At 30.2% G+C, this 15,773-nt stretch overlaps 1 protein-coding gene across 4 annotated transcripts; it reads left to right on the top strand.

Moving 5' to 3' along the window:
- Positions 1-595: 595 nt before the first annotated feature.
- On the top strand, positions 596-9,506 carry LOC111614431 (nuclear factor interleukin-3-regulated protein-like). Of its 4 annotated transcripts, none has more exons than XM_023355809.1 (2): positions 596-759; positions 7,485-9,506. In XM_023355809.1, the coding sequence occupies exon 2, from the start codon at positions 7,513-7,515 to the stop codon at positions 8,695-8,697; it is 1,185 nt and encodes a 394-aa protein (XP_023211577.1). In that variant the 5' UTR covers positions 596-759; positions 7,485-7,512; the 3' UTR covers positions 8,698-9,506. The 4 variants fall into 4 exon arrangements, with proteins under 4 accessions (XP_023211577.1, XP_023211575.1, XP_023211574.1 ...); XM_023355807.1 differs by lacking the exon at positions 596-759 and adding an exon at positions 4,606-5,050; XM_023355806.1 differs by lacking the exon at positions 596-759 and adding an exon at positions 5,098-6,180.
- Positions 9,507-15,773: the final 6,267 nt, after the last annotated feature.

Raw genomic sequence — 15,773 nt, 5'->3', positions numbered from 1 at the left:
TGTATGGAAGGAAACTGCGCGTGCGTTGATGCTACACGTGTCGTTCTAAATAAATTGATATCTCATAATCAAGGAGCGTTTGCTTTTCAAGAATTAATTATACAGTTTTATTTTACTTTACTTTATTTCTTTTTTTTTTAATTACGCACTTAACTTAAAATTTCCTTGTTTGTTTCCCTATTCTTATAAGTGTAACAGATACTAAAATAATAATAATAATATTTTTTTTTTTTTGATAAGGAACTAAGGTTTTTAGGACTTTCACCCTTTATGTAACACTTACACGTGTACTTGAGTCGGTAAACTTTCCTATCTGTGCGCGTGTAATGGAAAATTTCGTTCGATCTAACGTAGCTGTTCTTTGTATCATCAATTATTTATGTAAATATTATGAAAAGTGTTATTGGTACGGTATCGCTGATAAAAATTAGATGTAATTAACTTAATTGTTTAGGCAATCAAGCAAATTTTTATATTTATTCATTGGCTAAACAGAGATGAAAAATAACATAGCGTGCCGAAGCTCGTGATGAAAAGGTTAATGACTTGACTTAGCCATTAATTGTCCAACCAAACTTAGTGCTAACTCCGATTATCCGTTAGATAATCTTTTAACTTACGTAACCACTTACCAATCACCTTCCAATCGCGACAGAACTAGTGACCAATCAAAAGCTTTCTTACTTCTTATGTAATACTTTATGATAGAGTTGTGTTCAGCGGTTGTTTGTGAAATATTGTTGATCAGAACTGGCTATTGTAAGTATTTATAAACTCTTTTTTTATTTATAAATAATATAAAAATATTTTAATGTATATAAATATCTTATAAATTATTTTCGTGTTTACTGTGACCATTCTAAACGTCACTTAGGATTTTGATAAGATTTAGTAAATTTGTCACAATTATGAATTCTCATAAATATATTTTTCCTCCAATTAAAGATGGATTTTCCTCAATTCTAGAAACTATATATAATCAAGGTCATCTAATATTCGTCTACTTATGATACAATAGCATCAACAACAGGTGCTTGTGACTCTTATTGATGTTGTAAGAGTTATATGTGACATTCCTAAAGGTTTCTTTGCCTCCTATTTTTCTTTTAAGAATATCTGTGATGCAATATAACGTCTGCGTAGTTAGAGTGCAAACCCTTTTAGAATAAAAATTGTAAACAGGATAAGTAATTTTAGAGTTGAGTTATAGAATCGTTTAACCGAAATCATTTCATTTATGTCATTAAATATATCAAATAATTACATTTAAGTCGAATTAAATAATATAAAAATAAAAAAGAACATGAACAGAATGATGTTTATCTATTCCTAGAGTTCAATGACAGATAAAATACTATATATGATGCATTCATACACATGTACAATTAACAAACGTTCTTTCTATTCAATATCACAGCAAGTATTCGATGAATGATATTCTTTGAATATACGTAGTTTCAATTTTCTTTCAATAAAAAAAAGCATGATATATTCAATCTTTAATGATTATATTAATGATTTTCGAGCGCAAGAATTAATTAGAAGAAGCAAACTAGAAGCTGAAACAAAGACATTTTTCGCTTCGTGCCAAACTAAAACAACGAAAGTGACGTCAACAACTTGCACAACTCGTAGTAACTACTTCGGGTATTACTTTTCACGACTTCTTATTATAACGTATGACTTAATTTATGATAATTAAAAGAATTTCCAGAAAATTCACGTAATTTATATATACATATTTTTAGATAGTGGGAAATTTATTTGCGGAATCTTTCCGTAATTTATCCATGAAAATTTTAAGCACTCATTTTTCGTACCGCAAAAGCGTTGACTGGAAACACTTTAACCAAACGTTGTTTTGAAAGAAAAAAAAAAGTAATTTCTTAGTAATAATTTGATTTAATCCGTTATATAATTATCGTATTCTAAAATTTGCATTAAATTTAACCACAGAAAGATAAGCAAGAATATTTAAACCACGCTAGTTTGAGTGGTAAGAAAGTTTTAAATATTTACAGAAGAGCTTAAATTTATTACATTTAAGATTATTTTTTTTAGCAAAGATTTTGTTCAGTATATATACTAATATTGCAAGTTATAATGCTAGATAAAAATGCAATTTGAGAATAATTTCGCATTCTAAAAGGGAAACATCCTTGCTCCCGTTTACCAACGTCCTCAACCTATTCCTAAAATGGTTATCTGTGAACTTGGCCCTATTACACTGTTATTTCGTTTATCGTAACGTCCAGAGCAAACTTTTATGAATCTTTTTGGATGAATTTGGGTCAAGCAGAAACAGAACTAGTGATAAACAAGACGATAGTTCATTAGCAGTAAGTAGATGGCATGGTGCCAACTTAGATGAAAACAGCTTAGTTACATAATCCTACACAGGCTATAGTTATCGTCTAGACATAAAACTTTTTATTGTTTTATTATATATTTATACATGTTATACTATATATTATCATTATTAAATAAACATACATAAAAATGTATACATATTTTATAACAAGTCTTCTTACTACATAGAGAAATTTATTTATATATTTATAACTTAAAATGAATTAGTTATATTTAACTTAAATATTAATATAAAAATTGTACAGGAAATTTTTATGTGTAAATCAATTTTTAAAATAGTAATAAACCGATTAATTTTATTATTATTAACTTTTTCTTCTTTTGTAATTCATGGAAAGTGTTTCGTATTAAACAAGTAAAAAAAAAATAAATAATTATNCTCATTGGCTCTAGCGATGAAGTCATTTTCTCTGCACAAAACAAATCTTTTGTCCTTGTCCGATACTAAGAGCCTCAGATCGTTCTTGGCAAGGAATTTCGTTACTGCTTGTTGGTTTTTGCGACTATTTGGTGCATCGGAGATGTGCTTTGTTGTAGCAAGCTTTGTGATGACTTCTAACTCCATTTGCTGGTACATGGGTGCAGTCTGGCAGGCTTTTAAAGCTGCTAAGGTGGCTGGGACTAACTGGTCGAAATCCGATCTCATAGTATGTGAGATGTACTTGGGACCCCGTTCCAGTGTGTTATGTACGATTATAGGTACTTTCTCTTTTGTATAATTGTAATGTGGAGTGGTTACTACTGCCGTTTTTTGTGTACGTGTCGAATTGAGTAGCCACTGGAGCTTTTTGTCCAACTTCTTTTTAATTTTCTGCGTGGAGATTGATGTTATACTTCGCACTTTGCCCAGTTGAATGTACGACGTGGAGGGGTCACATACTTTGGAAAAGTACAGATGAGCTACATAGGTTTTTTGCTCTGCTTCTGCAAGGCACTTGCATTTGTTTCTAATTAGCTTGGTCAAAAGGGACTGCTCTACCTTCGGAAGTATCCCTCGTAAGCACTCCGGAAATTTCTTGTGCTTAAGCTGTATGCACTTTGGAACTACTCATTTTGCTCTACATTTCAAAAGAAATTATAATTGGGCAAGTAATTTTTGCCACAGTTTTTGTAGCTTCAGTAACATGAAAAAAGAGTTTTTCACAGTTTCCATTATGTATAGAAATAGATAAATAGATAATTTTAGATAAATAGATAAATAAAATAAAATAGATAAATAGATAGATAATTTTCAAATTTGTTCTTTTTTCGCCTGAGGACGATGATATAATACTCGTCAAAAGTACTTGCGATATAAGAAAAATCGTATTAACGCTGAACTCAGTGCTTTTTATCAAGAAGCTATAGTGATCACTTCTTTCCTTCCAGCTCTGCTGTAATTCTATTGTGATATGACAAAGTTGCATGATGTCCTAGTTACTTTTATACTTAATTGTATTTTATTATATAATTTATAGCTCCTTGTCCACCTGGATTTGAATGGCAGGAATGTAAAATTCATTGTGATTTTACATGTTCAAATTTTAAAAATGATTTAATATCACAAGGTTATTGCATAGGAGAAAACAAATGCATTTCTGGATGTACAGACATGACATGTTTATCTCCCAAAGTCTATCGTGATTATCGTACTTGTGTTTCTCTTGATGAATGTCCTTGCTTGAGTGGAAATGGAACATTAATATCAGTAAGTGTAAATAATATTGTAATTATCAATTTATACACTTCATTTAGATATCAAATTGTAAAGTGTAAAATATAAATATTATTAAAATTTCTATAAAAAGTCTCTCAACTAATCAATCCATTATAACAGATAACAGTTTTAATTACGCTTTTCGTCTATTATTAAATTTACCGATTAACTCCGTCACTAACGCCCCTTCCGAAAAGCAAAATTAATTTCCTTTGGTAAAGTTTCATTGGTCGCTAGTTTTTAATTGTTAGCAAATTCATCATGTATCAAATTACACCTAAAAATATCTCACCTGAATGATAATTCAAATTTCATCAAGAGTAATACACTTCTTTAATGAGTGTCATTTGTGTAGTAGGTGGGAAAGTGTTATCGATATCGACTAAATGGCGTGGGTTAACTCTTTAAATATCCATTTTTATCCGATTTAAATTTCGTACATTTTTTTTTTTAAGTGTAACGATCATTGTTTATATCTTTAAAAATTAATAAAAATTAAGCTAATGCATTGTTTATACCATCGGGGCATTAACACATATGAAGGGCCGAAGTACTAATTAATTTGGGCCTCTTGAAATATTTGTTCTTTTCTGTTTGGTAGCTCTAAGTTGCTAGGCCAGAGCTTACTTTACTTATAGAGTAACTCCTCCACTAGGAGATGAATAAGGAGTAAAAAAGGAACAATGAAAAAAGAAAGCAATTCAAATTTTTAAATCTCGACAGCGTGCTGAGTACCTCACGTGCCGAACTAAGGAAATTGCGTAATAAAACGACGGTGGCGCTTATGGCGGCGATGAGTCAAAACTCTGCGGTAGTCCAGTGGCATCGTAGAGGCGCATACGCCTACGTTGTAATGAAGGCGAATGGTTGAAAGTAGGTCGGCGATTACGGTTCGTCTCTTGTCGACTTTCCTTAGATACATTCGATAGAGTTGTGTCATTCGGTTCTTTCTTTGACTAAAAATCGTATGTGGCAAGATAAAAGGTAACTTTACTTTCCATTTTTAAACTGTTGGATTTTTGTAAATAAGATTTTAAGCATTGTCCTGTAACGTGACGGACGGGAGGGTTTTCGCTTTCTTTTTCAAATTTATCATACTTACCGTGCTTGGTTTAAGTTAGCGAAAGTGAAGTTTTTTAAGTGATTGTCTATAAATAACTCGTTGGAGTTTGTAGAAGAGGTTTATGTTTTTATCAACTTATATATACGTAGGCATACTTGTAATTAAATTTAAAAATATGTAATTCTTTTCGGTGAGATGTTTATTTATAAATTATATAATGAGATTATTTTAAATGTGTAACATTTTATTTGTATTTGGTGATGTAATGACGCATTTGCTACACGTGTCGAACTTCTGATGACATCACACAGGTAAGCGTGCGTAATGATAGCGTGGAAAAATTGCATGCGAGATGTATATACGTGTATGAAATTATTAGAAAAAAACAGTAATTAGTATGTAGATAATTTCAAAATTTTCCTCTATTTTCTAAATTATTACGGGTAAATTTTATCGACCGCAATCGGGAAAAACCTAGGTTGACTTCGGAAAGAAGCTATTTTTAAACGCAGTCATTTGGTCAACCCGATCTGGCCACCCCGAGCTGTGTAATTCGTATAGTCCGCATATAACGCGGTCAATGCCTTTATCGGTATAATTCTTAAACAGGCACTGGAGGAGGGGCTGCTGTGCTAATTGCCTTGGCCTCTTTTACCATTCCCTGACCTGGTTCCGGCCCCTTCGCTCTCCCCGGCGTAATTTGGGACACCCCTTTCACTGTAAGAGTGTCTAGCTCTGAATGCCCGGATATGGCTGTCTCCACCTTATCGAGAGATATGGTCAAAGCCGCAGCATAGTCGTGTTCTTTAGTGGCTTTTATACACGTGGACTGCAGGATTTCGATCGAATTTTGTTGCCGATTTGCTGTAACGTCGTGTGTGTATGTGTGTGCGCGAGTGTGTAGGACAAACACGTGCCGTCGCTTGACCTTGACTCGACGTTCTCTTGCTCGTGTAGTGAAGAGAACGGATGTTGTCTGACAGTATATTGTAGGGTTTGTCCCGTTATTCACAGGTGCATCCATGGCACTCATAGACAAGTTGATGTCGCGGTAATGTATTTGAACAGTTTATAATTATTTTAAATCATTATGATTAAATGCTTTACGTATATTTCTAATATACAATTTTAAAATACGTTCGTTAATTAATTTTTTGTTTTTTTAAAGAGAAACGAATTTTAATTTTTTTCTTATTATTCCTTATAAAGAATTTTACGAAAATTAAAACTGAAATAAATGATGCAATATAAATTTGGAGATAGTTAACGTAATAGAATGTAATATTGTTTAATGTATTTACATACAAACTAAATGGATTAACGTTATTGCGTACGTTATATTGGATTAACAATCTTTATTTGCCTTTTCTATTTATAAATACAGTTACTCTCTTCTGTTGGTAGTAAAATGAACATAAATTAAATTATAAGAGCATAATTTATTACAGTAAAAGTATATAATTCCTGAATTGGAGTTTTCTTTGCATAGTTATTCGGCAAGTAGGAGAAACGTACTGCAAACTAAACTTTTGGAGTTGGTTTTGCGACAATTTAATATCCTGTTTACTTAATTTTAATTTATCCGAAGGTAAATTCTTTTCTTGGTTATTTTAATTAAAACTACTAATTGTTCTTTTTATATTTTTTCATCATATTTATATTACGTTTATTATTAGTATTATTATTTATTATTGTGATGCATCAGAATAAGGTTCTAAATTGGGAATAAATATTTTTCTAAAAATAGTTGGCCGATGATGTAATATCCGGCACCATCCCATCAGACGAGCTGCGTCTGTTAGGTAGAAAGAGAGATCGTTCACTCTTGTCGATGGCCGTTCGTTTCTCGAACTTGGTGACTCACAGTTTCGCAACAACTTTATAAGACCTTTCATGTTTTATATTCATGCATTTTTATTGCCGTTTTCGTTAATGTAGCTCTTCCAAAGATTATATGCCAGTGTTAAGCAATTGCATTTCAAAATACCAAAACAATTGTATTAGGTATGAAGTAACTAAATTTTCGGAGACCTTGAAGAAGTTTATTACGCGAAAACTATTTTTTAATACGCTTTTTTTAAATTAAAGATGATTGTTATGTGTCAAGGTATATTTGTAAAGTACGAGTGTGTAACTTTCGTAATTGCATCTGCACATAGCTTTCGTTATAGATGCAATATTGGCGATAATTGAGACCTTGTTGCAATTTTCACTAGGATACGTTGCGTCACATGTTATTGTACATTCCGTTCTAACTGTAAACATGTGAGATTCGATTGAAATATAATATTAGTATATTTAGCAATGTATACGATACCATTTTTCAAATTCTAAATATTCATATTTTATTTGTAGGTTAAACTACTCTCCAGATGCGAACATCATGATGGTCACTGAAAACGAACCTCAAGCCAAAAAGTGTCGTCTTCGTGCTGAATACGATTTAGAGCTCAGCATGCCACCTCAATCAATTAGTCCAGGAGCAATATCTCCTAATCTAGTAGCATCTAATTGGCCCGGAGCTAAGTCTTCGATGAGTCAAATGAACGTCGATTTTTCAAATCGTTTAAATTCTAAAGACTTATTTCCATCAAGGAAACAAAGAGAATTTATACCAGAGGCAAAGAAGGATGAAAGTTATTGGGATAGACGAAGAAGAAATAACGAAGCTGCCAAGAGATCAAGAGAGAAACGCAGGATGAACGATATGGTTCTAGAAACCCGAGTATTGGAATTGAGTAAAGAAAACGCTCTCTTGAGAGCAGAATTGGCCACTTTAAAAGATAAGTTTGGGTTAAACGATAGAACTGTAATCGTTTCAAATCACCAAATACCAATTTCTCTTACTCCGGAATTTCGTAGTAGGCGGTCAAAACTCTTGACAACATTAATGCCGAACGTTGTTGGTTCTCCGACATCGGGACCTCCGGCTCTTTTGGATCCAGAAGGCATACCAGTTTTACAAGTCAGTACTCCAATGCATCACCAGCAACAGCAACAACACCACCACCACCACCATCACCACCAGCAGCAGCAGCAGCAGCAACAACAACAACAACAACAACAACAACAAATTCACCAAGAAGCAACAGATAAGGATTCTCAGAATAATCGCCGAAGTCCGTCAACGGTGACCACACAAGGTCGTGGTGAGTCTCATTCAGATCAAGAATCGGGAGGATCCTCTGGTTCGTGGTCTTCGACGGACGATAGTGGCTACCATGGCAAATCACCTTATAGTTCCATCCCACATAAGTTAAGACATAAATCTCATCTGGGTTCCGATAATTCACCCGAACATGGACAAGCAAATAATGAAGTAAGTCCAGAAATTCAAGAGGAGAGAAAGCCAAGTCCTCCAGCATCGGTTCAGCAGCAGTCATATAGTCATCGAGATATACAGGCTGAAAACTTTCAGTTGCGATCTGATTTAGAACGTTTAGCTTCAGAAGTAGCGAGTTTGAAAGATTTGTTAATTCACCAATGCTCAAATATTAGCGATCATGATAGTCGAGTTCAACCAAATGCCTCAACACCATCGTCATCATCCGATGACGGTCAGAACTAATGTTACTTCATAAAGTTAAAAAAACATCTGCATCCTTCGTCCTCGTGGTGTATATAGAGTTTAAACTAAGTTAAATCGCGCTTCCGAAACTTGTTTCCTTTTAATTTCGAAACAATTTTGATCTCAAAAAAATTCCCACATTCATCGCTTAAATTTTCAGAAAATTACCACATTACTTGGTAAATTTTAATCCTCTGAATTTGACAGTGTGAGGCATTTCAATTGAGCATTTAAATGCACTCATTTGCAGTAGCATCTTTTGTCACTAATTACCTGTTGTTCCATTATTCAAATGTTTATACACTTTCCTTTGTACATTAATGTTCATGGAGTGAAATCACCTTCTGAACAATTAAATGAAGTTATCTCCTAAATTATCATAGTTTATCAATTCAAAATCCTGATAAATTGTAGCCACGTTATACATTGTGTCTAGAAAATAAGTTATTCCTGTGAAATCATTGCATAATTGTCTTAATAATAAAATTAAAATCCAACATATCTTCATTTTTCATTCAAGTACAAACTGTACGGAGTTGTCGTTCGGCGACGAAGTTGTTACATTAATCAATGAGGGACCCGAAAAATCATGTCTATTTTGCTCAAAAAAATAAAAATATATATTTACGTTTTTACGTAATAAATATTAATATAAAATAGCAAGAAAAAAACAACAAAAAAATTTGTAAACTCCAAGTCAGCAGTAAAAATATTAAGTTGTAAGTTCCTGTATACTGCATCAAAATACATCAGCTTTATTTATGTCAAACATAAATTTGTAATTAAAAATTATTTGCTTAATTGAATGATTTTTTTGTATATATAGGTTATATTATTCTTGTAGGAACAATGCCCTAAAAGAAGTTTATCGTGTGGCATATTGCCTAATGCCCTCAANTAAATAGCATTAACGATCTTAAATTAACAATTTTAAATATTTAAAAATCAGAAGAAATAAATTTCAAAATATTATTTTAAAAATATCATTTATCCGCTTGCAACTCGATAACCATTATAAAATTTAATTTAAATTTATTGCTCTTAAATTTTTAAAATTAATGATGCTTCGTTCTCTCACTAACCAATTTTAATTAATTATAAAACTGATTCACATTCTTCTTTATCCGCTTAAGGCATTAATTGGTAATTAAATTATACAAATTAAATTTTTTAAATAAAATTTCCAAAATTTTTAATAAATTCGTAAAAATCGATTTAAAGTAATAACATTATTATTATAACTTTAAATAAAAGCAATCCAATAGAAAATATATAGTTAATGGATATGTTTTACAATAACATGTGGCTTCAATGACTCAGTTGTATCATAAAATCACGTGATCAACATATTAAAATTCTATAAAATATATATTATTAGTGTATAAGATATACATTAAAACACATAGATTGAATTTTTAATTAGGAAATATTAAGCATTATTTCTATAATTTATAAATAATAATAATAATAATAAAATGTAGCTTTTAAGTTAAAAATTTTCTAAATACGAAAAAAATAGTGCTTACTCTTTTTTTAAAATTTAATTCTATATTTAAATATAACGCTTAAAAATCCTATTAATTAAAGAAATAATATTTAAATAAATGCGAATATCACGGAGATTAAACATAAATTTATGTTAAAATCTACTTAGAAAACAATGCATATTTATAGTTACGAATCTCATTAAAAAAAAAAAAAAAACATTATAATGATTTTTCAACGATGTTCGGGTGATCAAACTACACGTGAATATGTTTTCACGTGATGTGAGCTGATTACGTCATTTCCTCCCACATGGGTCTTTCTGAACACGTGTTTAGGCTGCACATGCAACATAGTAGAGCAGTGGGTCAAGGTAGGATGTATTCTGGCTAGGACAAACGCGTCAAAATGCTTATTTTTCGCTTCAGACGCATTAGACGTAACGGAATGAGTAACGGTGTAGTTGTGTGACCTCATTCTTATATAGATTCTCTCTAACTGCAAGACCTTGGAGTTTCTAATCACAGTAAAAATTCAGAAATGAAACGATTATATAATTATGCATAAAATTATTTCTTGGAAATTTTATTTTGCTACTTTATTTTTAAGCTTTATTATCCGTTAAATAAATAAAAAACGTATATGCAGGAATATAATATTATTTTACGCTTCCAAATCATTGTTTAAATGAATAAATAAGTCATATTTGCTCTCAATATGACAAAGAAACAATTATTTTGATTTATAAGTTTCGATATTTTAATGGTAAAATAAATAAATTATTTTTGTTTCCATAAAAATTTAGAACAACCTGAAAGCAAAATTTCAGTTTCCTTAACTATATTTTGTCATAAGCAAATATATTTAACAGTTAATTGCATTTAAGTAATACTTTATTTGTATTATACTAAGAGGAAATATTATATTTACTCTTATATGCGTAACAGTAGGGTTATTACAAGTAATTGCAAGTAATTTAATTAAAATTTCGTGAGAAAATTTAGCCTAAATTTTAAGCTTACGAAATTTTTAAACGCATTATTTATTATTTATGTATGATAAAGTGACTGCAAGCTAAACGTAACAGTTACGATATTACAATTTATAATTTGAAAATTGCTTATTTGATTTCCGTATTTTACAATGAAATAATTGTTCTTTATCGTCCATTTAGGATAAAAATAGAAACAGTTTAATCAAAGAGACTATCGTAACGACATTTATAGAATCTAACTGTTCTGTAACTCTGTTAAGATGGGATTTATAGAACAGTAAGAAAACGTAACATTTATGATACCTGCTAAGCCAACTCTGAAATATTTAATTGGAAAGTTTCAAGCAGGAGTAACATGGTGCGATCTATAGCTATTCCATATTTCTACACCATGAAATTTGCAGAACAGAACAATTAAAGAACGTAACATGTTACTCCCGTTTGATTCTTCTCAAGAATATATCCCACAGTCTGCATAGCAAGTGCCAGACAGGAGTAACAGTTACAGAGCATAACTGTGCATCAATTCTGTTACAATATTTACAGAACAGAACAGTTGAAAAACGTAACAAGTGTTATGGTTGATATACGGATTATGAAATATTTGCTTAGCTTATAACTAATAAGAATTTTATTTTTATCGTTAATTACGTTTGCATGCATTATTAATGTTAATATATTGAAGTATATTGGCATCATCGCGGTTGATTCGTTGACTTATGACTATGACAAGATTTTTGAGGGATTGCTATAAACGAGAATAGCGACTAATTGGAAAATAAAAGAGCTTATTAACTTATGAAGCAAGTTCTCAATTTGTAGTTACTGATCTGCATGGCAACAATCAATGAGTTACCATGTGATCTTTAATGAAACCGTTTCTTTATGGATAAGAAACTAGTTTGATAAGGAATTTAAAGTTAAAAATCGTAATTTGAAGTACGTTTAACTTATTTTTGTCATCATTTTGAATAATAAATAATGTTTTCGAAGAATTTCGTAAGCATAAAGTTATGCGAATGAACATCTGTTTAAATTATCTTGCAACACACTTTATAGTTTACTTAATCTGTACATTAATTCCATATTTGTTTAATCCTTAATAACTAAATTATTATATAGACATATATTTGAAATATTCCACATGCTATACAATTTGGACTTTAAACTGGATTTTGTCTTCTTAACAATAACTTTTATTTCCAAAACTGATCCAAAAATCTTTGTAATTCGAAGGAGCGTAAACAAATTGTTATGTTAACGTTCAGAAAAGCTTTATTTAATTATTTTTATATAATTAAATGTAATTTTATACGAATTTTCAATTCATTTTTCAAATTAATAACCCAACGCCCACAGAAAAATTTATTACAGTATATCAATAACTATAAAATTTGATAGTTTAAACTTGATTTGGTTTCTGTTCGTGAGCTCTTTCTTTTTTATATTTTTCTTGAAATAATCTCTTTTAAATATTTCATTTAATGGCCACTTTTTTCGCAAAATTACTTTTTTAAATGAATTCATGTGTACTATTTATTGTTTTAATACTGTAACTCTAAGTTACTATTATGAAGTAGAGCAAAAGTGGAGACTATTTTTAGCGATTTTGAGAACTTACACGCAACGTAAAAAAGTAAGAATACTAACAAAAAAAAGCTCGAATGGAGCTTTAAAAATGGATAATTTATGGTAAGTTTGAAAAACTAAAAAAGAAAATAATCGGATTTTAAATGGGAGAAAGATAAAAATTGATTGATAGAATCACATTCTGTACTGTTCTAAACACCCCTTGCATATTTTATACGTTATCTTTCAAGTAGATAAAAAAGTCAATTAGTCAAAAGTACTGTATATTACTTTGTAGAAAAAAAAGTATATTACTTAAAGATCATTATGCTTATATTTTTAATAATCGTAATATTCATTGAGCATTAATAAATAAATTTCTGTACTATTTATACATAGTTTTCCATATGAAAACAATGTTTTATGATATAAAAATTCACAATTACAATTATGTAAATTTTACTGTCAATATAGTTACTAAAGTTGTATTTTAAATTTTTATAATGAAAAAAATTAATTTTCTAAAATTTCTGTTTTTAGATGCGGGGTACTCATTACATCCTAAGACCATTGATGTTGGCTGGTATTTTTTTTCTTTTTTTAAACTTTTAAAAGTTCGTAAGATTTTATCTTAATGTTTGTTATTTCATAAAAAATTCATACAAAAATCATTTAGGCCTATATGCTTGCAAAAATCATATTTTTAAGATTTCATCCATCTACAGCAACACCTGTTATTTAATCAATACATTATTCACGACTGTTTCAGGAGTTTTTATTCTATGCTGTAAACTCTTGGACTCTATCAAAACAAATTACAGACGTTCAACATTCATCTGAAATAAAACTCGAATTTCATAGATACCTAGTGAATAAAACTTCACTTAAAATACATTCAACACACACCAGTGCGAGTCAGTTTGCTAGTCATAGATCCTTTCTCGTAAAGTACTACGAATACGTTTATTGTTATTCACTTTTGACTCTACACCATAGGATCGCCCATAAATTACGTAATGATATTTTTATATTTTTCCAGTATCATCCTGTAACGCTCCGTAACGCTGTCGCCCATACCCATACGCAAAATTACGTAACGCATAACCTCAATAGACCCCTTAATTGTACTAACGAATAATACATAGTGAGGAGTACTAAATATTTTTAAAATTACATGTATAACGTACAAAGCACCGATATAAACCGTACGGTTCTCTATGCAACACTTCAGAAACAAAAACAAAAATCATTCTATTACCCAAAGGTTAAGACTAGCATTACGTAACGTCTTTGTAAACACCTCTACCCCTTAAAATGCATCGTAACGATTCCAGCATACCCAAATCTGTGTTACATATTTTTTGTACTGTTTCCATGTGGGCGCCTAGAAGGTCTTTTTTTCCATAACCATTTACATCCATACCCATCGTGTAAATTCGGTCTAGCCCATGATGGTGGCAATCAGAAGTGAGAGACATTTGCTGGCCCGGATTCGATCCCGAATCCCCAGAGTGGTATGCTGATGCCTTAACCACCTCGCCCAAAAAATACTTGCAAATAAATATTAAATAGAAAATAATTCAATGTCTATCAATTACTACGTAAAGATATGATTTTGCATTGCAAACGACAATGTTATCATCAACTCAAATGACTCTCAAACTCAAATTTGTATATAGACTTAATTTTTATTAATAAACGACGCCGCTGAATTTTAATATGGTTATAATANTCATTATTAGAAATGTAAGAATATTTTATTAAAAAATTCTTTAAATTATAATTACGTTTTAATATACTGATGTTATCTTTATTACATAAAAATACTGTAAATCAATTTATTACAACCTGTGTATATACAACTTGTGTGTATATACAACCTGTCTCTTTATGTATGTACGTATTGAACAAAAAAAAATTTAATTTACATCTTCTATTCTTTAATTTACAAAATACACACCAACCTCCAATACGGCCACCTCTATATGGCGGCCATTTTTTCACTAACATTTTTTTTGTTATAAATGCATACAAAATAATCATACAATAAAGGCCATTTTTTACGTTCCAGCCAAAAGACGTTGTTTACAGGTTTGGCTGTATATAAATAAATAAATATTAAAAAGTTAGTAATATAATATACAGTAAAGCGTCACTTATTCAAATAAACGAGGTGGAACACTTTCGGATAACCGATCACACTCGACAGGGAAAGAATAAAAAGACAAATAAATACTTTAAATAAAGTAAAAATATTAATTTTAATTCCAGTACAAGAGTAAAGGCATAGAAATTTCATACATACAAACGATAAAAAATAATGAAAAAAATAATCGAATTATTAAAAACAAACATCCTCTTTTATTTCAATATACAATGTACTGGTGAAATTTTTAATTCAAAATAAATAAATAAAAAACACATAATAATAAAATTAATAATAAGAAGATAGCTCAGTAATGGGCCTACAGAAAATCGTCGACAACCATTATTATGTATAAATTTTGTAATATCTGGAAGTATCAATAGTAACCTACTCTGTGAAATCGATTTCGGTTAATCGATTTATCGGATGATCGAAGCTCTACTATAATGTAATCTAATTTGTCATATAGATCTAATTTATCTGTATAAATATAGTTACACTTATATAATTTTAAATAAATTTAATTAATTCATACTATTAAAAGTGATTCTAACAAATTCTGTAGAAAAAAATTTTAATAATTAATGAAAAACATATCTACCTTTATTCTGTATTAATTCCTTAATTTTCTAGAATAATTCCAATTCTTCATTCTAGAAGAAAATTATTATAGAAATAATTAAAAGCTGAAGAGGCTCTGTATGTAAATCATAATATATACAATCAGATCTTCCAAGGAACTTCCTAGCGAATATATATTTTCTAGGTTCGAAAATAACTCTATGATCCCCAAATATATCACATGATCCGAAATCCTAAAAGTTTCACCAGTTTTTCGTAATTTTAATAAGTTTGAAATAAAACAAATCTGAATTTAATTAT

Source organism: Centruroides sculpturatus, unplaced genomic scaffold, assembly GCF_000671375.1.
Source record: "Centruroides sculpturatus isolate CEXI.00-Female unplaced genomic scaffold, Cexi_2.0 scaffold1483, whole genome shotgun sequence".
In the NCBI taxonomy this organism is placed as follows: Eukaryota; Metazoa; Arthropoda; class Arachnida; order Scorpiones; family Buthidae; genus Centruroides; species Centruroides sculpturatus.
The sequence above is the reverse complement of the archived record's forward strand: the minus strand, read 5'-3'. Positions and strand labels throughout refer to the sequence as shown.

Bases quoted from the DNA above. Each gene is read 5' to 3' on its own strand.
- LOC111614431 (XM_023355806.1), top strand. From the start codon at position 6,152: ATGGCACTCATAGACAAGTTGATGTCGCG. The intron at 6,181-7,484 runs GTAATGTATTTG...TTTTATTTGTAG, and splicing joins ATAGACAAGTTGATGTCGCG to GTTAAACTACTCTCCAGATG.